The sequence below is a fragment of the Callorhinus ursinus genome, unplaced genomic scaffold (assembly GCF_003265705.2).
Source record: "Callorhinus ursinus isolate GAN/ISIS: 27379988/994484 unplaced genomic scaffold, GSC_fseal_2.0 scaffold86, whole genome shotgun sequence".
In the NCBI taxonomy this organism is placed as follows: domain Eukaryota; kingdom Metazoa; phylum Chordata; class Mammalia; order Carnivora; family Otariidae; genus Callorhinus; species Callorhinus ursinus.
In genome coordinates, this window is record NW_027397148.1 from 1,130,743 (window position 1) to 1,155,194 (window position 24,452).

The 24,452-nt window shown below is 36.5% G+C and overlaps 1 protein-coding gene and 1 pseudogene across 12 annotated transcripts in view; one reads left to right on the plus strand and one right to left on the minus strand.

Moving 5' to 3' along the window:
• Positions 1 to 24,452, minus strand: part of CEP192 (centrosomal protein 192) — a 146,337-nt gene that overhangs the window by 72,434 nt on the left and 49,451 nt on the right. For all 12 annotated transcript variants that reach the window (XR_012376801.1, XR_012376800.1, XM_025865172.2 and 9 more), the window contains 6 exons: positions 16,179 to 16,539; positions 15,635 to 15,778; positions 9,949 to 10,013; positions 9,300 to 9,509; positions 7,009 to 7,135; positions 5,590 to 5,708 (listed from right to left, as the gene is read on the minus strand). Coding sequence is in view for 10 of the 12 variants with exons in the window: in XM_025865172.2 (XP_025720957.1) it covers positions 5,590 to 5,708; positions 7,009 to 7,135; positions 9,300 to 9,509; positions 9,949 to 10,013; positions 15,635 to 15,778; positions 16,179 to 16,539 (1,026 nt within the window). In the remaining 2 variants the exon portion in view is untranslated. The remainder of the gene's footprint in view (positions 1 to 5,589; positions 5,709 to 7,008; positions 7,136 to 9,299; positions 9,510 to 9,948; positions 10,014 to 15,634; positions 15,779 to 16,178; positions 16,540 to 24,452) is intronic.
• LOC112817866 (small ribosomal subunit protein eS24 pseudogene) lies at positions 4,292 to 4,853 on the plus strand (annotated as a pseudogene).

Sequence of the window (24,452 nt, forward strand, 5' to 3'; positions counted from 1 at the left end):
CAACTTTGTTGAGTTTCTTCTTAAAATCTTATCCACAGCATCTTCTTGAAGCAACAGGTATCCACAGGGAAGAGCATTCTCAGTACTGGGATTCTTTCTTCTCTTGGATTTTGGCCCAATAGTTTTTTGCTCCTTTTTTAGCTCTCCAGTACCTTCTAAGAGATGCTTCTGGATATGTTATCCAGTTCTAACTGTTGTCAGGCAAAGTTGGGTTTGCATTGCTTAGTCTGCTATTACCGGAGACCGAAGTCTTAACTTGCATTTTTTAATATTAAATAGGTTTATGTTTCTTTGCTGTTGGTTCGATTTCGGTTATTTACCCATGGTTCCTATTTATGTCTTGCTAGTGTTCCTCATTCATGTCAGAAGCAAACATAAATCCTGTCTGGAAGATTAAATCTCCCATGGCCTCAAATTATTTCAGTGACTTTTCCTATAAAAGGTTAAAAGCAAAACAGAAAAAGATATAACATGCAAACACTCAATAAACAAGAAAGAAAGAAAGCTGGTGTTACCTATGTTAATATCAGACTAGACTTAAGGCATAAAGCATAACTGCAAACAAAGGCAGTCATACACAATGACAGAAGGTCTGATTCACCAGAGAGAACAATTCTAATTTGTATGTACCTAAAAACACAGCTTCAAAATTTTTAAAGCAAATACTGCCAGACTCACAGTGAATAACAGACACATCCATAATCATAGTGAGATTTTAATATCTAAGTAACTGAAAGAACAAGTACAATAATTTTAAGGATAGTTTCATTACTATGATTTAATAAAATTTACCTAAATAAAATATACAGAAGAGAGCAACCAAAGATCACACCACAGACATTCCTGTTATGTGCACAGAAAATATGTTCAAAAATGGAACAAATGCTGAGCCATATATCACGTTTCAGCAAATTTCAAAGGCCTAGAATCAATATTTTAAAATCTGGAAAACCCCTAAATGTTTGGAAATTGGGCAATACACTTGCAAAACAAAATGGACCAGAGAAATTAGAACACACATTAAATGGAGTAATAAAGACACAGTATGACATATCAAAACATATCTGATGTAAAAAATAGTACGGATGCAACAAAATCCTTGCTTTCAGGGAAATTTATACCATTAGATGTTTATGTAAGAAAAGCAGAAAGGCAGAAAAATTAAGCTAAACATTCATCTCCAGAAGTTAGAAAAACAAGTTAAATCCCCAGAAAATACAAGGAAGGAAATAAAGACCAAAAAATCTGAATAGAAAACAGAATAAAATTAATGAATAAAATTGAGAAATACCTGGTAAGAATGACTAAGAAAAAACAGAGGGAAAAGAGCCAATATATATAACAAAGAAGACATTCCTTAAGAACCTAAAATATTAAACAATCACAAGAGGATATTATGGTCAATATTTGTCAATTTATATGGAGTGATATATTTTCAAGTTTAGATGAAAGGTTATAATTCCTAGGAAACTACAATTTACTAAAACTGACACAAGTTTTAAAGATCAGAATAGTCCTGTAACTATTAAAGAAACTGAGGGGCACCTGGGTGGCTCAGTTGGTTAAGTGTCTGACTTCAGGTCAGGTCATGATCTTGGGGTCCTGGGATTGAGCCCCGCATCAGGGTCCATGCTCAGTAGGGAGTCTGCTTGTTCCTCTCCCTTTCCCTCTGCCCTTCACCCCGCTCATGCACTTGTGCGTACTCTCTCTCTCAAATTAATAAAATCTTTAAAAAAAATTGAATAAGCAATTAAAAAGTATTAAAGAAAATTCCAGACTCTGAGGATTTCACCAATGTACTCTACCAAAATCTAACCGCACCAATCTTAAAAAAAATAAATAAAAACAACAGCACCATTCTTATACTCTTTCAGAAAAACAGAAGAAAATGAGACGATCAAAACCTTGATACTGAAATCAAAAAGGCATTCTGCTCACTCACACAGACATAACATTCTAAATAGACCATAAGCAAACCAAATCCAATGATCTAGAAAAAGGATAGGTATATTCCAAGTACAGAAGAACAGAATATTCAAAAACTATTTCTTGTGATTCCCCACATTACCAGAAAAAAAGAAAGCTGATGCTTACTTACCTTGACGGACACAATAAAGCATTTGACAAGATTCAACCACCTTACAAGTTAAAAACAAAACAAAGTAGCAGACAAGTATCAGAAGGGAATTTTTAAAATGATGATAAAAACCTACAGCACACATCTAATTTATTTTTTTCTTCCAAATTTAAAATTCTAGTTAGTTAACATACAGTACAATATTGGTTTCAGGAGTAGAATGCAGTGATTCAGCACTTACATATAACACCCAGTGCTCATCATAACAAGTGCCCTCCTTAATGCCCATCATCCATTTAGCCCATCCCCAACCCACCTCCCTCCAGCAACCCCCAGCTTATTCTCTATAGTTAAGAGACTCTTATGTTTTGCCTCTTTTTCCCCCCATGTTCATCTGTTTTGTGTCTTAAATTCTAATATGAGTAAAATCACAGGGTGTTTGTCTTTCTCTGATTTATTTTGCTTAGCACAATACACGCTAGCTCCGTTCACATTGTTGCAAATGGCAAAATTTCATTCTTTCTGATGGCTGAGTAATGTTCTATTTTATATGTATGTCACATCTTCTTTATCCATTCATCAGTCAATGGACACTTGGGCTCTTTCCATAGTTTGGCTATTGTTGATAATGCTGCTAGAAACATTGGGGTGCATGTGCCCCTTTGAACCTGTATTTTTGTATCCTTTGGGTACATACCTAGTAGTGCAATTGCTGGGTCATAGGGTAGTTCTATTTTTAACTTTCTGAAGAACTTCTACTGTCTTCCAGAGTGGCTGCACCAGTTTGCATTCCCATCAACAGTGTAAGAGGGTTCCCCTTTCTCTGCATCCCTGCCAACATCTGTTGTCTCCTTTGTTTTTAGTTTTAGCTGTTCTGACAGGGGTGAGGTGGTATCTCATCTTGGTTTTGATTTGTATTTCCCTGATGATGAGTGATACTGAGCATCTTTTCATGTGTCTGTTAGCCATCTAGATGGCTTCTTTGGAAAAAAGTCTATTCATGTCTTCTGCCCATTTCTTAACTGGATTATCTGGTTTTGGGGTGTTGAGCTTGATAGTTCTTTACAGATTTTGGATACTAGCCCTTTATCAGGTATGCCGTTTGCAAAATCTTCTCCCATTCTGTAGGCTGCCTTTTAGTTTTGTTGATTGTTTTCTTTGCTGTACAAAAGCTTTCTATCTTGATGAAGTCCCAATAGTTCATTTTTGCTTTTGTTTCCCTTGCCTCAGGTGATGTGTCTAGTGAGAAGCTGCTACGGCTGAGGTTGGAGATGTTGCTGCCTATGTTCTCCTCTAGGAGTTTGATGGTTTCCTTTCTCACATTTAGGTCTTTCATCCATCTTGAATTTATCTTTGCGTGTGGTGTAAGGAAGTGGTCCACTTTCATTTTTCTGCATGTTGCTCTCCAGTTTTCCCAACACCATTTGTTGAAGAGACTGTCTTTTTTCCATTGGATATTCTTTCCTCCTTTGTCAAATATTAGTTGGCCACAGAGTAGCACACATCCAATTTAAAAATAAAATACTGAAGAGCTTTCCCACCCTGTCAGGGAAATCCAACATCATTCCTTCTCTTCAACACTGCTCTGAGGTGTAATAAGGTAGGCCAGTCAAAGAAACTGAAGGTATCAAAATCAGAAAGGAACAAAACTATTGTTATTCTCAGAAGATAAAACTGCATATATAGAAAAATCCAAAGAACCTACAGATAATTATTAGAGTTAATAATAAATTCAGCATGGTTGCTATATATAAGTTGAGTATTTAAAAAAACACGTATTTCTGTTTAGCCGAAAAAAGAAAGAGTGAAGCTAAGAAAGGTAGTATTAAAACACTGTTTCAACAAGTTAGAAAGCAATCTACAAAAGATGTGCATAATCTCTGCACACACACAAAAAAATCATAAAATACAGAGAAAAATTATAACCTAAGTGGAAGGATATGTAATTTTCATGAATTACAAGATTCAGAATTATAAAGGTGTCAATTTTTTTTTTTTAAGATTTTATTTATTAGGGAGAGAGAGAGAAAGCACAAGCAGGGGGAGTGGCAGGCAGAGGGAGAAGCAGGCTCCTCGCTGAGCAGGGAGCCCAATGTGGAACTCGATCCCAGGACCTTGAGATCATGACCTGAGCCGAAGGTAGATGCTTAACCGACTGAGCCACCCAGGCGTCTCTAGAGGTGTCAATTTGTTCTAAAGATTAAATGGAACACCAGTTAAAAGCCCAACAGTGCTACTGGTTGGTTTGCTGAAGGCGGCAATCTGATTTTAAAACATATGTGGAGGCCTCGCTGCCATCATGAACGACACAGTAACTATCTGGACCAGAGAGTTCATGACTAACTGACTACTTCAGCGGAAACAGATGGTCAGTGATGTTCTTCACCCTGGAAAGGCAATGGTACCTAAGACAGAAATTCGGGAAAAACTAGCCAAAATGTACAAGACCACACCAGATGTCATATTTGTGTTTGGATTCAGAACCCACTTTGGTGGTGGCAAGACAACCGGCTTTGGCATGATTTATGATTCCTTGGATTATGCAAAGAAAAATGAACCCAAACACAGACTTGCAAGACATGGCCTGTATGAGAAGTAAAAGACATCAAGAAAAGAGCGAAAGGAACACAAGAACAGAATGAAGAAAGTCAGGGGGACTGCAAAAGCCAACGTTGGTGCTGGCAAAAAGTGAGCTGGAGATTGGACAACAGAAGGAGTAAAGATGCTGCAGTGGCTTTATCTGTGGTGGTTGTGCAGATTTTTCATGAGAGGATCAATAAAATAAGAATGTTAAAAAAATAAAATAAAATAAAACATATGTGGAAATGCAAAGGGCCAAGAATAGTCAAGATACTTTACAAGAAAAATAAGGTAACAAGACTTATAAAGCCACAGTGTCATACTGACATAAGATAGACCCCAAATGTCCAATGGACATGTCTAATGGGCATAGCAAATGCAGGGTATTCATATAATAGAATACTATATATAGTAATGAAAATAAGCTGCTTTTATACTTAACATAGTTGCATCTAGTAAACACAAGTGAAAAAAATCAAAGAGAAAGAATACATGAAAAAAATCAAAGAGAAAGAATACATGGTACATGATTTCTTGTAAATAAAATTCAAAAACAGGCAAAATTAATAGTGGTTAGGAGGAGTAGTGCTCAGAAGGGGCAAAAAAAAATGGTTTCTGAGCTGCTAGTGGTGTTCTCTTTCTTGATCTGGGGGTGTACACAGGTAAGCTGTGGTAACTCACTGACAGCAAGTTTGTTTTATAAATAAATTTATGTATGCTTATTATGTTTAGTATGTATGTACTTAGCATGTATATTTATTATATGTTGATTAAAGTGTTTCTGAAAACTTAAGGACATTTATAATAAAACTGAATCCAAAAAAAACAACCAATGTTATACTACATACATTTTTCACGTGACTTTATGTTGATCTTATACAAGAACTATGACCATGCAGTTTTAGTTTTTCTCTATGGAAAGCTCAAGATACCTCTGTTTTGCAGTTATTGGCAGTTAATGTCACATCACTTTCATCCACTTGTGAAATACTCTCCAGTTCTTCAGCCTGAAGTGTAGCTGATCCTTCATTTAGCTGTGCTTTTAAGTCTCCTGTAGAAAATATACAATAATTCAACTTACATCTATACACTGTCTCACAGAAATAATCTGTAGGATAAGGACCACTCAACATGATTAATTGCCAAGGAAGAGTCTTTGTACCTCAATTAAAAGTCATCTTCACAAAAACGATTTAAATGTACAGTCACTAGGACAAAGGATCAGGGCGCTGTTAATTTGATTTCACCAAGGTTAAACTTTGAAGAAGATTGTGGATTTTAATCTCTCCCTTTCAAATACTGACAAACTCATTTAATATTTTCAGCTTTAAACATTTCACAAATATACAATAAGCTGATTTCAAAAATTAGTACTTCTTGGGGCACTTGGGTGGCTCAGTTCATTGAGCGCCCGACTCTTGGCTTTAGCTCAGGTTGTTATCTCAGGGTTGTGAGATCAAGCCCTGTGTCAGGCTCCCCACTGAGTGTGGGCCCTGCTTGAGATTCTCTCTCTCCCCCTCTCTCTCTGCCCCTCCCGCTGCTCACGCACGCACGCTCTCTAAAAATAAAAATAAAAATGAGTCTCTCTTTACAATAACAGAAAATCAACTAATTTTATATATAGCTCCTTTATTCCAACTCCTCTACTAGATACAGGCTTTTTAAGGACTGGAGCATATCTTGTACAATTTTATAATATGTAGCCCCAGGCACTGTACTAACAAAAAGTAGCTGTTCAATAATTGTATGTTATTATCAAGAAAGTCTGATTTTAAGTATTTATCATAGAGGGGCGCCTGGTTGGCTCAGTTGGTTAAGCATCCAACTCTTGATTTTGGCTCAGGTCATGATCTCGAGGTTGTAAGATCAAGCCCCGCATCAGGCTCCACGCTCAGCAGGGAGTCTGCTGGAGATTCTTTCTCCTTCTACTCCCTCACCAGCCCCCTCTCTAAGATAAATAAATAAATCTTAAAAAAAAATTTATCATGGATATTTATCATACTTAGACTATCATAGTCAAAATCTCAAAATACCTTTTAAACCGAAAGTCTATATACCTAAATATAATAACTACGGTTCACTAACTCAGTAGTTCAACAGGCCAAAATTAACTAGCCCATTTGAACAAATTATATTTACTTTGGTTTTTTACAAAATGATTTAGGTGGATTTTGGCATCTTGTTTCCACTTTCAACTAAAAAGGCAATGTGGGTTATAGAAGAAGAATATCTGTAATACTGAAAAAAGTTCAAAGCAATATATACATTTTCACTCATAAGAAAATGATCATATAACCACTAACTTATAGGTAAAAAAAAGGTTACTAAAAACTCCTCATTTAATCCATTACCTGAAAATGTATCATGGTTAAGATGAGCCATTTCTTTTTCCAAATTACTTCTTGATACATCAGATTTTCTTATGAGAGCAACAGGTTCTCTCTTCTCTGGTGATCTAATAAAATAACCAAATGATGGCTACAAAATAAACGTGAATTATTTCCTTAATTTTTAACTGCTCTGAGAAATTCTAGACTATTTTATCTTACTATGGGTAACCTAGCTAAATCAACAAAATAATTGTTCTTTTCATTTAAACTCAAATAACTAGAGATGAACTTTAAAAGTCTAGTTTTATTTCCTTACTGCTATATTCAATCATCAAAACTAATATTGTCAAATAAGCTGCTCTTACTAAGAAATCCAAATTCAAACCACCTAGAAAAGACATTTCGTTCCTTCAGTAATTATTATTGAGCAGCTAGTGTGTCAGCACTGTTAATCATCAGTGTGACATATCAATGAGAAAAAAGATAAAATGTCCTGCCTTCTTAAAACTTACAAGTATAAGGATATTTATTGTATATAATACATCCTCAAAAATCTGTATTAAGATTCGGTATGTATGGAGCACTTGGATGAAAGTGTTAAGGAGCAGGGAATTCTCATTTGTCTTTCCTATACAACTTTGACATGATAGACCTGAAATGTAAATTTATTAAATGCACTCAATTTTCGATAGATCTTCACCTGGGAATTTCTTCCCTTGATCCAGCAACTTGAATGCAAGTAACATTTCATAACTAAAACCAAAACAGAAATTCTAAATGATAGATCTATTTTTCCATGATCCACTGCTTTGTTTGTTGAGTAAGGAATTAAGTTCTTCTTCAACTTCTCTCATAATGTCAAAACCCCAATCAATCCAGACAGGAAAATCTGTCTCGCCAAAGCACTTATTTTCATTGTTTAATTCACTGCACAGACAGGAATGTATAGGGATAGGATGTGTCAGGGAACCCCAACATCATCACTTCTCTTCAACACTGCTCTGAGGTGTTATCAGGTAGACAAGTCAGAGAAATGGAAGGAATCAAAATCAGTTCAGTTTCAAATTTATGTTCTGTATATTGACTTTGAGTTCTAACACCACGGCTATTATTTCAAATTATATTTAGTGAAATCCAGTTTTAATACCACTCCCTCCAATAATCCAACTCCTTATATGGAATTTATCAAGCCTTATGACTCTACCTCCAAAAGAAATCTTGAATCCTTGATTTTTTTCTGTGTCTGTACTATCATTCTAGACTCTGGCCTTCACCACATCTCTTCCCATGTACTAAGCCTCTGCCTGCTGCTATTCCTCTTTTTGGTTCACTGCCCCTCTCCACCCAGGTTCCATATACAGTAGCATCATGTCACACATGGAGATGGGGCCGGCACCACGACAAAGTTGCTCCCTGCCTCCAAGCACTTCTTCCCAATTAATTTCAGATGAACCCAAGTCCTACAAAGACCCCTGATGATCTGGTCCTGGTCTTCTTCTACCATTGAACCATCCTACCCTCTCTCCCTCCCTCCATTTACATTAGCTCCCCTGGCCTGGTTTCTGTTCCTCAATATGCCACTCTAGTTTCTACCTCCAAGCCTCCACATAGATGGTCCCCTTTTGCTGGGAACACTCTGCCTCCAGATCTTTTGGCAGCCTCCTCCTTCCCATCATTTAGGTCCCAGTTCAATGCCATCTTCTCAGAGGTCGCCCTGATCACCACAGCTAAAGCAACTCCTCACCATTCTTCATAGAACTTACTACTTACTTGCTTACATTTTCACATTTTTACATGTGTTGCAACTTATTGCTTACATTTTCACATTTTTACATGTATTGCAACTTATTAAACCAAAAAACTTTCCTATATTTCAAAACATGTTTTCAGGTAAGAGGTTAAAAAAGTCAATCTTTGAATTCCTCCCATCAACCAATGATAGAACAATAGCAATATCAATAACAGGTATTGAATACTTGTTGCAAGTTATTCTTGGTTGTTAAATGCTTTGTGTGTCTCATCACACTTAATTCTTATGAAACCCTATAAAATAGCACCCCATTTTAAAAATTGGAAAATTAAGGCATAGATGAGTTAAATAAATTGTTCCATGTCACAGAGTTAGTTAAAAGATAGAACTAGGACTGGAGTCAGGGTCTGACCAACCATAAAACCTAAGCTGTCTACCACAATTCTATCATGTCCCTATTCTGTCCCTGCTGTAAAGATACTATGCTGTAGCTAATACCACCATAACATTCAAAATATAAGGGCTGGTGAATTCAACCACTTCTAGCACATATTATACTTACTCTTTTCACATTGTAACCACCACCAAGGCAACCAAGAGCTTCAGATCTTTGAGCAAAGAACTCTCCTAAAGATAGGCGTAAATAATTGGCATCATCTTTGTCCAAATCTGATGTGCTAAGTGATTTCCTCAACAAACTATAATTAATTGAAGTTCCCCAAGACGTATCCCCTAGAGCAGCTGAAGTGTTCTGGGCATCTATATTTTCTTCCTAGAGAGAAAGTTATTGTTTCATTTTATTTCCCCAGCAAGGCTTCTTTCTGTTCTTCTAATAAGCAAAAATAAAAAAATTGAACTAAGAAAATTTAAACATTTTAATTTAAAAAAAATAGGACAAATTCAAGCTTAAGCAGCTAATAATAAGGTAATGAACATATTCAATTTGTTTAAATAGCATTACTTCATTTTAAAACATGGTTAAAAACTACGGAAAGATCTTTAAAGCCTACTAAGGTGATTCTAAGCGAATCTTTAAAGCCTATTAAAAATAACTAGGCCAGTTATTCTTTAATCAATAATTGAGAGTAAGAATGCAAAAGCAATTGTGTAAACATGAGAAAACAAGATATAATTCTATACAAACTATGTATCTATCCAGAAAAAATACAGGTTAAAATTTTAACTTTGGTTAATGCCAATAAAATACAAACCTGCATAAATTGATGCTCTTTATTAAATTCTTCTTCATCTTGATTAATCAAATCCAGTGCTTCAGCTTAAAAAAGAATGTTTATATAATTAAATTATACTAATGCCTAATTAAAAACTAGCAGATATTTAAAACTTAGCTAGTTAGGAAAATGAAACACTAAAGAAAATAACTGAAAAAAGTATATGAAAGCTTTCATCATACAACCAATGTATCAGTTTTAAGTACATAAGTCTCTGGTTCTCAAACTTTTGGTAATGAACACTCTACTGTTACTGATTTCATCAGTTACTAATTTGTCCTAAGTTACTAAAGGGCCTTTACAATGTAAGCTTTTTATTTGTAAAAGATTCACATTAATTTTAGCTTTTGAAGATTTTGGCACAACTCATTTAAGGCACTCACCCATGAATACCTGTGAAATTTTATCTGGAACCATCACAACAGTAAGTCACTGTAAACTTGTGAACAGATCTGCTGGGGTACCCAACCACCTGTTTGCCCAGGCCTGTCTCAGTTTTAAAAAGGAAAGTCCCACATCCCAGCAAACCCCACAGCTTGGATAAACTAAAACAAATGGTTTTCCAACATCTGCCCTCAAAGTTCCTACCGAGCAACTCAGTTCACCTTAGGGAAATGAATGGGCCTGGATACCTTCAATCTCTAAGCCAAAGCCACAAACTAAAATGCCTCAGAGGCCAGAGGTGGTTGAGCAGAAAGGACCAGGTGTGACACAACAGGGAGTGGTGGGATAGTGGCAAACTAGAAAGCACATGATCCTGCTCAAGGCATTAGAATCAAAAAGAATTTTAAACATACTGACTAATCAGAAAGTCTACAGGCTCTCTGCCTACCTGCTACCTACTCTGGGCCTCTGCCTGGTACTTTAGGAGACTGGCTGAAACAGGAAGTTGCATGCAACCCAGAAGAGACAGTCTACCATGGCCCAAACAAGAGAGGTGTCCCTCCACACTCATTAGTCCATCAGGAGCTAATCAGATCCAAACTGCCCTTTTGGAAACCCTTATAGTTCAACATTAATATCTTGAGAAACACAATGAGAATAGAAATAGAATATTTCCCATCAGGAAAAATAGAACACCAGAGATAGCTCAGATCCTTACTTGTTAGGATAGTGGGGGTTCTTCACCTTGTGAACCCACCATTTCTTATATAAACACATTCTTAACCTAGAGGTCTATGAAAGGGCATCAGGAGAACAATGAAACTCTCAAAATCACATGAAAAACACAATCTTACACATAAAAATTTTTCTATGAGGATTCTCTGTGGTGCCCATGACTCAAAGTATGTTAAAAGCCATTGCCCTAAAATGTGACAGTATCAACCAACCAAATCTAACAGCCAAGGAAGGGGAGGTAGGAAATCAGACCACTAAGAAGATAGCCCAGAAAAACTTAATTTACTTCACTGCATTAAATATCGAATGTTTTCCTGGGGCTCAGTTGGTTAAGCGGCTGCCTTCAGATCGCATCATGATCTCAGGGTCCTGGGATCAAGGCCCATGTCAGGCTCCCTGCTCAGCAGGGAGTCTGCTTCTCACTCACCCTCTATACTCTCCCTCTGTCTCTCAAATAAATAAAATCTTTTTTTAAAAATCAAATGTTTTCAAACTATTAACTAACAGTTCCAACTGCTTTTTATTACATTCCAAAGTACTTTTTTCTCTGAACTTTAACAGATTCTTCAATTAAAGAAAAATCTACAGTAATATTGCTACCTTGTATGCTCACCAGAAATCAGTCAGCAATTATGAGAAAATAGAACTTCATTTTTTTTAAGAATCTATACCCAATTCTTTGCCAAATCTGAAATAGTCCTTTCAAATATCTCCTGAATGTTTTAGTTGTTAAATTTTGAAGCAGGCCATACACCCTAGCCCCCCAGCCATGTTTAAATCCTAGGCCATAAGCAGAAGTGACTGAGATGCATGGAGCTATCAGAGAGGGGCAAGGCAGAAATGGGGCAGAGGGTATCCTATCTCTCATTTTCTTTCCTTCCACCACACTTTTCCCCACAGTATTCCATAATCGTTTTCCCCATTTCTTCACCACTCATCCTCTCCAACCTGGCCTTTGTTCATTCCCTAACCACAAGGATGGTTTCATTAAACTTTTTATTTTATTTTTCCTTAAATAGTAACACACCTACGTAGCTCAAAATGCAAAGGTACACATATGTATATTATGCTTCAACAAAGAGTTTTGAGAAGTTAACCAAAGACATAAAAGGGAATATGGCACTGAAAAGTCTCCCCGTCATCCCTGACCCTACATCCCACATCTTCAAAAGCAACCAATATATAAAGTACCCCTGAAATCCCGATTTGAATCTATTTGATTTTTTAGTTCAGTAACTAGGGATTCCTGCAATCCATTTCTTTCCCTTAAAAAAAAAATTTCTGCACCATATGTCTTTATAAATATGTGTGTCCTCCCCCCTCCACCTTTTTACATAAATGTCAGAATATTTCATATGCTTTTCTAGGTCTTGGAATGTAAACAATTTATTTTCATGATTATCCCATATTAGTACCTAAAGAGCCTCTTTCCCTTTTTTTAATGACCACAGTGTATTTTCCTTGTATGGACGTACCTTATTTAATTAGTCCCCTATTATGTTTATCCATACTGCTTCCAAACTTTTGTTATTATAAACAATATGTATCACATACCATTTCTGCAAGCCTATCTGAAGAATAAATTCCCAGCAGAACCCCATGGTTACGGGGTATGTACATCTGTAATTTTGCTAGATGCTGTAATAGTGCTCTACCTAGACCCTGTGCCATAAATACTACAATACCTATTTCCTTCACACTCTTGCCAACATAGTTTTATTACCAAACTACTGGATCATTGCCAGTGAAATAATGGAAAAATAGTATCATGGAGTTGTTTCTTTCCATGAATAAGTTCCATGAACTTTTTTTGAACATTTAACGACCATTTTCATTTCCTTTTCTCTAAACTGTCAGTTTATATCTTTTGCCTAATTCTATGCTGAGAAGCTGGTCTTTTACTTATTTATTAGAACTATTTACACATTAGGAAAATGGGCCCTTAACCTGTAACATGAATTGCAAGTATTTTTTCTCAGTCTGATCACTAATTTTTAAAAATTGTTGACCAAAGCATAATATACATATGAAAAGTATTTATGTGTACAACTCAATGAACACATTTGTGTGGCCAGATCAACACCCTAGATCAAGAAAGAGAACTTTGTTAGCATCCTCAAAAGGCCAATCAAGCTTCCTTCCCATTACTACATGCCCATCGGAGGGTAACCAGTATCCTTACTTCTTACTCCACAGAGCAGGATACATTTTGAAATATATACAAATAGATTTATATAGCAGGTACCCTTTAGTCTGCCTTATTTCATTCAATACACTTGCGAAATTCATCCCCACTGCTACAAGTAGCTACACATCATTCATTCCCATTGCTAGATAGCATTCCAATGTGTGAATAAACACAATCCATTCTACCATTAATGAGAATTTGGGAGTTTCTAATTCGGAGTTGATCATATAGTGCTGCTATAAATATTTTAGTCTTTTGGTGAAGAGTACATCTATACACTGGATATATACTCTGGTGCAGAATTACCGGGGGCCCTAAAGTATGAAGTTCATAAAGTTTACCTCCAAAAGCTCCTGCTAGACAAGTTTCCAAAAGGGTTCTATCACTTTACACTCCCACCAGTTACACATGAGAATTCCATGACCACTGACTTTAAGTGACACAGTCGATATCCACTGTCCAGTCTGTACCCTCTTGTTCTTTCTAAATCAAGGTATCATTGAGCAATCTTGAACTTAATTTCCAGTTTCTGGCTCACATTTCCCACCTCAAACCACAGTCATTCAAAATTCTACAATTTCTTCTAATTTTCCCATCTCAGTTCACGGTACTGCCATTTTCTCAAGTAACTCAGACCACAAACCTCAATCTTTTCTTGCCACTCTATCTACTGAAATCCAGTCACCAAATCCGAACCATGTTATTTCCAGGTCTTTCATTATCTACTTGCTTTTCATTCTCACCGTGACACCTAGATTTCTACAACATCCTAAGGAATCTCCCAATCAACTGACCATCGGTGCAAGAAGACAACTCACAAAGGAAGTTGGACAATGAAGTCTTTAGTGGCTCCCTCTTGCTTACCACACAAGCCTCAACTCTGACATGGTAGTAAAAGCTCAACCCACTCCTTGGCCCTACTCTACCTCTCCAGCTTCACCTCTTCACCTTTTATTACTCCCCTCTTCCCATATCTTGTCATAAATGCTAGCTACATTGGACTATTTACCATTCTCAAAACACACCCAGACTTCCTCATTTCATTCTCTTTCATTGGGTTTCCTATCCATTTGGAATTTCTCATGCCCTCAAACATTTACCTGTTGAAACTCTTACCTCAAAAGCTACCTCCTATGTGAAATCCTTGTCACCCATTCATGCAAGTTATTTTTCCTCTAAACTCCAAAACCATTTGGTTTATGTCTCTTATAATGCTGATGGTTGTTTTACTCTTGTCTTATCCCCCTTAGCTGATGGACAATTTCTTAGAGGCTGGAAAAATACCTTATTTGTCTCTACCTTCCGCATCATTGGGTGTTTAGGAGGAGCTTAGTACAAACAGTAGTTAGAGTAACATCTTACTGTGGCATGTTCTGAGCCTACCAAAAATAAGACTAGGCTTGACAGGACGCTGAATGCCTTTCCTCATTGCAGGTTTAGAGGTGCCCAGCGCTGGAGGCCTCAGTGGCACATCATCTCCATAGACTAAGGCTCAAAATGTAATTTGTTCTGCAGACTGAAACCGGTTTTTCCCTTCACTGTCAGAGATTGTGCTAATCAACAAACCTAGCTGATATTCCTAATGCTCTCATCCTTTGAAATTTATCTTTTCTGTCACTTTTCTCCCATCGTTTCCACATTTCTTAGGTTTTACTCCAAAACGAACTGGATTTTGTAATTGCTCATTTATCATAATATTTCTTTTGTTCAGGACAGAATTTTAAAAGTGAGAATGTACAGTCTGAGGTCCCTTTTAACTCTGCAATATGAAGGTTCTAAACTGATGTAAAAGAATGATAGTCTGACTCACTGTCCTTAAGGAAAAGGCTCAGCTCATTCTGCAATGATTAGCACTAACTCAAGCCTTTGTTCCTATAAACACTACTGATAAGCTCAATATTACAGCTGACCCCTGAACAACATAGGTTTGAACTACACAGGTCCACTTAACACAGATTTATTTTTTTTTTATAAATACAGGATAGTGCTGTGAATGTATTCTCTCCCTTATGGGTTTTTTTTTTTTCCCTTATGATTTTCTTAACTTTTTCTTCTCTCTAGCTCACCCTACTATAAGAATACAGTATATAATACATGTAACATACAAAATAGGTGTTAATTGACTATGTTATCGCTTAAGGCTTCTGGTAAAGAGTAGGCTGTCAGTAGTTAAGATTTTGGGGAGTCAAAAGTTATACAAAGATTTTGAAATACGTAAGGAGTTGGTACACCTTAACCCCCACATTGTTCCAAGGTTCAAATGTATACTCTAAAAGTGATTCGATGCGGCTAACCAATATATACAGAGTAATCTCAGAACACCATCAAAAACAATGAAGTGGTTATCAATACACTTACAACCAGATCTGAAGTCTTCATTCATCTCATCAGTTAGAGACATATTTAAATTTTGTTCTTTATTAAAAGATGTATAATACGCAAGGTCAGTGACCCATCTGCCCTCTTCATTTTGATAGACAACACTTTGTGGTAGATCTGTTTCTAAAAAATTCCAAAAATATCCATGACATATGAAACAAAATGATATGCTTAATAATTTTACTTAGTTGACTTATCTTAGATATCAACAGTACTGAAATCTGCCCAAAACTAGTTAGAAAAAAGAAAATCCATTCCCACAAAATGAAAGTTCTCTAATGGTGGATAAGCCAGCCTTAACCCAATAAAAATTTGTAATGGAGAACTAGGGGCAAAAGGAAAAGAAAACTAAGAGTAGTACATTTCCACTAGATCTGTGAATAAAGATACAATTTCTAATCCATAAAACACGATATTTTAATGCAAAAGATAAGGCAAGTTCCACTTGAAAATATATTCCATTCAAAATGTATAAATGTTTTATACATTTCTTTACTTTTATTTTTTAAAAAAACCTACTTACCCTCTTTACTCTTTTTAATGGACTTGTAATATTCACATGTTCGCCTTTCACTAGTTGGTGACCGAAGACTATCAGTGGAATTAATTTCACTGTCACTAATAGGCTTCAAAGATGCTATGTCCACATATTTTTGAATGGACACTTTAGGCGTTTCAGTGTCTAAACATCTATCCATGGGCAAAACTCTTTCTGCACCAGATGCCAAATGCTTATTTTGATGAAGAGACCCGGCCTCCAGTTTCAAAGGGTCCATTAAGTCAAAATCACCTTTACTGGCATTTGTGTCATGAAAATAAACAGGGTTAAGTTTCACATTAGTAGCCTGGATAGTCTTCACAGGAACTTCTTCTCTTGTGCTTTCCTTTAAAAATGCATAACAGAGCAGCCATAAGTTTTGTTTTTCATAACTTATTCTGAAACTTTATGGGAAAAAATGATGTAGTAGACATAAATGATTATTATATAAAGCATCCGACTATATTTACTCTACTCTTTTAGACTATATATGAACCAATTTTAAGCAATATACCAAAACCAAAATTCATAATGTGGTCATTGCAAACATTTATCAACAGATTCAGATATCAAAAGTGGGTCCAACATGTTCATTTTATTACAGGATGTAAGAAATGTCAGTTTAACTTTTGTAATTACCACTAAAACTCTCTACAAGGATGGCAAGTCCATTAATGTAACCTAACTCATAAAATTAGTATGACTAACATCCCCTGAAAACAGATATATTAATACTTTTTAGAACTGATCCCATTTACTATTACACCAAAAAACTATAAGATACCTAGGAATAAACCTAACCAAAGAGGTAAAAGTAAAAGATCTGTACTCTGAAAACTATAGAACACTTATGAAATAAATTGAAGAGGACACAAAGAAATGGAAAAGCATTCCATGCTCATGAGCTGGAAGAACAAACATGTTAAGATGTCTATACTACCCAATGCAATCTATATACTTAATGCAATCCCTATCAAAAGATCACCAGCATTTTTCACAGAGCTAGAACAAATGATCCTAAAATTTATATGGAACCACAAAAGACTCCAAGTAGCCAAAGCAATCCTGAAGAAGAAAAGCAAATCTGGAGGCATCACAATTCCAGACTTCAAGCTATATTACAAAGCTGTAGTCATCAAAACAGTATGGTCCTAGCACAAAAAAAGACGCATAGATCAATGGAACAGAACAGAAAAGCCAGAAATGGACCCACAACTATATGGTTAACTAATCTTCAACAAAGCAGGAAAGAATATCCAATGGAAAAAAAGACAGTCTCTTCAACAAATGGTGTTGGGAAAACTGGAGAGCAACACGCAAAAGAATGAAACTGGACCACTTTCTTACACCACACATAAAAATAAATTCAAGATGGATGAAAGACCTAAATGTGAGAAAGGAAACCATCAAACTCCTAGAGGAGAACATAAGCAGCGACATCGCCGACCTCAGCCGTAGCAACTTCTCACTAGACATGTCTCCTGAGGCAAAGGAAACAAAAGCAAAAATGAACTACTGGGACTTCATCGAGATAGAAAGCTTCTGCACAGCAAAGGAAACAGTCAACAAAACTAAAGGGCAGCCTACAGAATGGGAGAAGATATTTGCAAACGACATACCTAATAAAGGGCTAGTATCCAAAATCTATAAAGAACTTACCAACTCAACACCCAAAAACCAAATAATGGGCAGAAGACATGAATAGACATTTTTCCAAAGAAGCCATCCAGATGGCTAACAGACAAATGAAAAGATACTCAACATTACTCATCATCAGGGAAATACAAATAAAAACCAAGACGAGATACCACCTCACACCTGTCAGAATGGCTCAAATTAACAACATAGGAGACAACAGATGTTGGCAAGGATGCGGAGAAAGGGGAACCCTCTTACACTGTTGATGGGAATGCAAACTGGTGCAGCCACTCTGGAAAACAGTATGGAGGTTCCTCAAAAAGTTAAAATAGTGGGGCACTTGAGTGGCTCAGTCAGTTAAGCCCCACTCTTGATTTTGGCTCAGGTCACAATCTCATGGTTGTGGTATTAAGCCCCTCATCAGGCTCCATGCTCAGCATGAAGTCTGCTTGAGATTCTCTCTTACCCTCTGCCTCTGCCTCCTCCCCCCCCACCCTCTCTCTCAAAATAAATAAAATCTTTGAAAAAAAATGTTAAAAATAGAACTACCCTACAACCCAGCAATTGCACTACTAGGTATTTACCCAAAGGACACAAAAATACAGATTCAAAGGGGTACATGCACCCAATATTTATAGCAGCATTATCAACAATAGCCAAACTATGGAAAGAGCTCAAGTGTCCATCTACATGGATAAATGGATAAAGAAAATGTGGTACATATATATATTATTTATATACACACACACATACACACTGGAATAATAAATACTCAGCCATCAAAAAGAATGAAATCTTGCCATTTGCAATGACATGGATGAAGCTAGAGTGTTATTATGCTAAGTAAAATAAGTCAGAGAAAGACAAATACCATATGATTTCACCCATATGTGGAATTTAGGAAACAAAACAGATGAACATATGAGAATAGGGAAAGAGAGAGAGAGAGAAGCAAACCATAAGAGCTTTTTTTTTTTTAAAGATTTTATTTACTTATTTGACAGAGAGAGACATACAGTGAGAGAGGGAACCCAAGCAGGGGGAGTGGGAGAGGGAGAAAGCAGGCTTCCCTCTGAACAGGGAGCCCGATGCGGGGCTAGATCCCAAGACCCTGGGATCATGACCTGAACCAAAGGCAGACACTTAACCGACTGAGCCACCCAGGCGCCCCCCATAAAAGCCTCGTAACGATAGAGTAAAAACAGGGTTGCTGGAGGGAGGTGGGTTGGGGATGGGCTAAATGGGTGATGGGCATTAAGGAGGGCACTTGTTATGATGAGCGCTGGGTGTTATATGTAAGTGATGAATCACTGCATTCTACTCCTGAAACCAATATTGCACTATATGTTAGCTAGCTAGAATTTAAATACAAATTTGAAGAAAAAAAAAAAACCAAAATACCTTTTAACAGGAGTAAAACAGCATATACTACAGATGCCCATGAGCTGTTCAACAACAACAGCATCAGACATGGCAAATTAAGCCAGCATCTCAAAACCACGCTCTCCAACATACTTTCCCAATTGGCATTTCTTATTCTTTCCTAGAATAACAACTGCTGAAAAAGTGCCCCAAGTGCCTAGAAAACTCTTTTCAGACATTCAGCTACCATCATAAGTTCAAGTGCCAATAAAGCGTTTAAGAGTAGTTTTTCTGTTATGAGATGTATGATGACAAAAACAGCCTTACAGGCAAAGTTCTTTAAAGTTAAAATACTAAAAGCAGGTAGTTCTACATAAAAGAAAAGATGCTGACTTTGGGGGAAAAAAAAAAGTCATAGGTTTAAATCCTAGTGTCAGCACTTATTTTTTTTTTAAAGATTTTGTTTATTTATTTGAGAGAGAGAATGAGACAGAGAGAGAGAGAGATCATGAGAGGGGGGAGGGTCAGAGGGAGAAGCAGACTCCCCGCTGAGCAGGGAGCCCGATGCGGGACTCGATCCCAGGACTCCAGGATCATGACCTGAGCCGAAGGCAGTTGCTTAACCAACTGAGCCACCCAGGTGCCCCCTAGTGTCAGCCCTTATTAACTGAGTGATCTGCCAATAATGTTATACAAAAAATACTTACATCCTACCTTAGATCAAAATAAATCCCAGGTGGCTTAAACATTTAAATGCAAGTGCTAGGAGAAAATACCAATGAATAGTTTTATACTCTTTAGTAGATAACATCTATGTATTAACACTCTCGTGGGTTAAAAATTTCCCAGTCGTAATCCCAGGTCCTGTAAATTGTGACCTTATTTGGAAACAGGGTCTTTGCAAGTGTAAGTAAGTTAAGGATCATGAAATAAAATCATCCTGGATTTTGAAATGGGCCTTTAACCCAATGAGCAATGTCCTTATAAGAGAAAAAAGATTTAGCAGGACACAGAGACACTGAGAAAAAAGGCCATGTGAAGATGGAGGCAAATATTCAAATGATACTGCCACAAGCTAAGGAAAACCAAGAGCTACCAGATGCTGGAAGAGGCAAGAAAGGAGCCTTTGGAGGGAGCTTAGCCCTTCCAATACCTTGAATTTACAACTTTTGGCTTCTAGAGCTGTGAGAATAAATTTCTATTGTTGAAGGCTACCTAATGTTGGTAATTTGTTCCTGCAGCCCTAGGAAACAAATACAAACATTAAAGCCTAAAATGCATAAGGACCGGGAGAGGGAAGGCCATCTGAAGACACAGGGAGAAAAAGGCCATCTATAAGGCAAAGAGAGAAGTACAAGGAGAAACCAACGCTGCTGAAACCTCAATCTCTGACTTTTCTAGAAGTGTAAGAAAGTAAATTTCTACTCTTTGAGCCAAATAAGTAAATAAATAAGTGAAATGTGTAAGAATCAAAATATCTCTTTAACAGAGAAAGCTTATAAAAACAATAGTTAAAATATGAATATTCCAACAGAAAAAAAGATAAGGAAACAAGGTAATGCAATTTAAAAACAGATAACTATTTTTCATATAGAATACTAGCAAAGATTAAAAAGAACCAGAGTGAAATAGAGATTTTAAAAAAAAAAAACAATAGATAAGATCAATGAAACTAAGAGTTGGTTCTCTGAAAAGATAAAACTGACAAACCTTTAGAGAGGCTTATCAAGATAGAGACAGAACTCAAATAAATAATATTAGAAACAAAAGAAGAAAAGACAACCAACACCACAGAAGTACAAAGGATTGTAAGAGAATACTATGAAAAATTATAACCCAATAAACTGGACAACCTGGAAGAAATGAATTAATTTCTAGAAACATACAATCTTCCAAGACTGAATCAGGAAGAAATAGAAAATCTAAACAGACTGGTTACTACTAACAAATTAATCAGTAATCAAAAAACTACCAACAAACAAAAATCCTAGACCAGATGGCTTCACTGGTGATTTCTACCAAACATGTAAACAAGAGTTAACACCTATTCTTCCTAAACTGTTTCAAAAAGCAGAAGTAATGCTTCCAAATTCATTCCACAAGACCAATATCAACCTGACACCAAAATTATAGACCCATATCCCTGATAAACACAGATACAAAAATCCCCTAAAATATTAGCAAAGCAAATTCAACAACACATTAAAAGGATCATTTACTATGATCAGGTGGTATTTATTCCAGGTATGCAAGGATGGTTCAATATTCATACAACAATCAACATAATTACCAAAATGTGAAGGCTAAAAATCATATGATCATTTCAACAGATACAGAAAAAATATTTGACATAATTCAATATCCATTTACGATAAAAACTCCAAAAGTGGGTTTAGAGGGAACACCTCAATATAATAAAGGCCATGTATGACAAACCCCAAAGCAAATCATATTCAATGGTGAAAAGCTGAAAGCTTTTCCTCTAAGATCAGGAAAAGACAAGGATGTCCACTCTCACCACTTTTATTCAACATAGTATTGGAAGTCCTAGCCCAGCAATCAGACAAGAAATCAAATAAAAGGCATCCAAATTGAAAAAAGAAGCAAAACTGTCACTATTTGCACACGACATAATACCACAGATAAAAAACCCTAAGATCCCACCAAAAAACTGAGTAAAGTTGTAGGATATAAAATTAATATACAGAAATCTGTTGTGTTTCTGTACAATAATAATGAAGTAGCAAAAAGAGAAATTTTTTAAATCCTATTTACAATATCATCAAAAAGAATAAAATACCTAGGAATAAATTTAACCAAGGAGGTAAAAGATCTATACTTTGAAAACTGTAAGACACCAATGAAAGAAACTGAAGACGACCCAAATAAATGGAAAGATAAAACCATGTTCATGGATTGGGAAAATACTGCTAAAATTTCCATACTACCCAAAGCAATCCACAGATTTAATGCAAGACCCATTAAAATATCAATAATATTTTTCACAGAACTAGAACAAATAATCCTAAAATCTGTTTGGAACCACAAAAGACTCCAAATAGCCAAAGCAATCTTGAGAAAGAAGAACAAAAAGCAATAGTAATCAAAACAGTTATGGGTGCCTGGCCGTCTCAATAGGTGAAGCATGCAACTCTTGATCTTGGGGTTGTGAATTCAAACCCCACATTAGGTGTCGAGAATACTTAAAAAAAAAATCATAAAAAAAAAAAGTTATGGTACTGGCACAAAAGTAGACACAGAGATCAGTGGAACAGAATAGAAAGTCAAGAAATAACCCACATTTACATGGTCAATTAATCTATGACAAAAGAGGCAAGAATATACAACAGGGAAAAACAATCTCTTCAAAAAACAGTGCTGGAAAAACTAGACAGCTACATGCAAAAGAATGAAACTGGACCACTTTCTTTCACCATATACAAAAATAAACTCAAAATGAATTAAAGTCCTAAATATAAGTCCTGAAACCGTAAGACTCCTAGAAGAAAACATAAGCCATAATCTCTTAGACTTCAGCCTTAGTCTCCTCAAAGGCAACAAAAACAAAGGTAAACAATGGGGACTACATGACCCTAAATTGCCTTTGCACAGTGAAGGAAACCATCAACAAAATGAAAAAGGAATCTACTGAATAAGTGAAGGTATAAATAAGCCATATATCCAATAAGGGGTTAATATCCAAAATATATAAAGAACTCATAAAACTCAACAGTAAAAAAAATCTCAAACAATCCAATTAAAAAATGGGAAGAAGACATGAACAGACATTTCTCCAAAGAAGACCTACAGATGGCCAACAGACACAGGAAAAGATGCTCAACATCAATCATCATCAGGGAAATGCAAATCAAAACCACAATGAGACATCACCTCATACCCGTCAGAATGGCTAAAATAAAAAACACAAGAAACAAGTGTTGGTGAGGATGTGGAAGAAAGGGAATGTCTGTGCACTGTTGGATGGGAATGTAAATTGGTGCAGGCCCTATGGGAAATAATATGAAAGTTCCTCAAAAAATCAAAAACAGGGGTGCCTGGGTGGCTCAGTCAGTTAAGCGTCTGCCTTTGGCTCAGGTCATGATCCCAGGGTCCTGGGATAGAGCCCCACGTCAGGCTCTCCACTCAGTGGGAAACCTGCTTCTCGCTTAGCCTACAGCTCTGCCTGCCTGTGTGCTCTGTCAGATAAATAAATAAAATCTTTAAAAAAAAAATCAAAAACAGAAAACCGTATGATCCAGTCATCCTACTGCTGGGTGTTTATAAAAAAAAAAAAAAATGAAAATACTAATTCAAAAAGATATATGCACCCTCCAGGTTTATTGCAGCATTATTTACAATAGCCAAGATATGGAAGCAACTCAAGTGTCCATCAATAGATGAATGGATAATGAAGATGTGGTGTACACACACACACACACACACACACACACACACACACATATAATATTACTCAGCTGTAGAAAAGATTCTGCCATTTGTGACGATATAGATGGACCTAGAGGGCACTGCGCTAAGTAAAATAAGTCAAAAAAAAAAACAAGTATGATTTCACTTCTTTGTGGAATCTAAAAAACAAAACAAATGAACAAAACAGACAGACTCAAGTACAGAGAACAAACTGGTAGTTGTCAGAGGGGAAGAGGATAAAGGGATGATGGGTAAAACAGGTGAAGGGCCTTAAGAGGTACAGACTTCCAGTTGTAAAATAAGTCACAGGGATAAGAAGTACTATACAGGGACTACAGTCAATAATACCATAATAACTTTGTATGGTGACAGACGGTAACCACACTTATCAAGGTAAGCATATCATGACATATATAATTGCCAAACCACTATGTTGTACACGTGAAATCAATATAATCTTGTATGTCTATTATACTTCAATTTAAAAATGAAGAAAAAAAGAAATGTCAGAATGTTGGAAACTAGTGTCTTGAATAAAGAATGCAGCCAGGTGATAGTCTCCAGAAACACTGCACTATCTGATGAAATGCATCTGAACCCTTTACGTGCTTGGCTGAGGAAGCAATGAGGCAAAGCTAGCATCTGTGGAATTATGACTGAAAGCCCCCCATGTCAGAATCCCGCCCAGGCTGAATGATAGGCAGCGACATGGGGCCTCAGCAACCATCCTGTCAAACGTACAAACATGCACTGTTGGTGGGAAACCCGGTACTAAACCAGGTTTGGTAGATGACCTACTTCTGATTTGGGGTTCCCTCCATTCCCTCCACA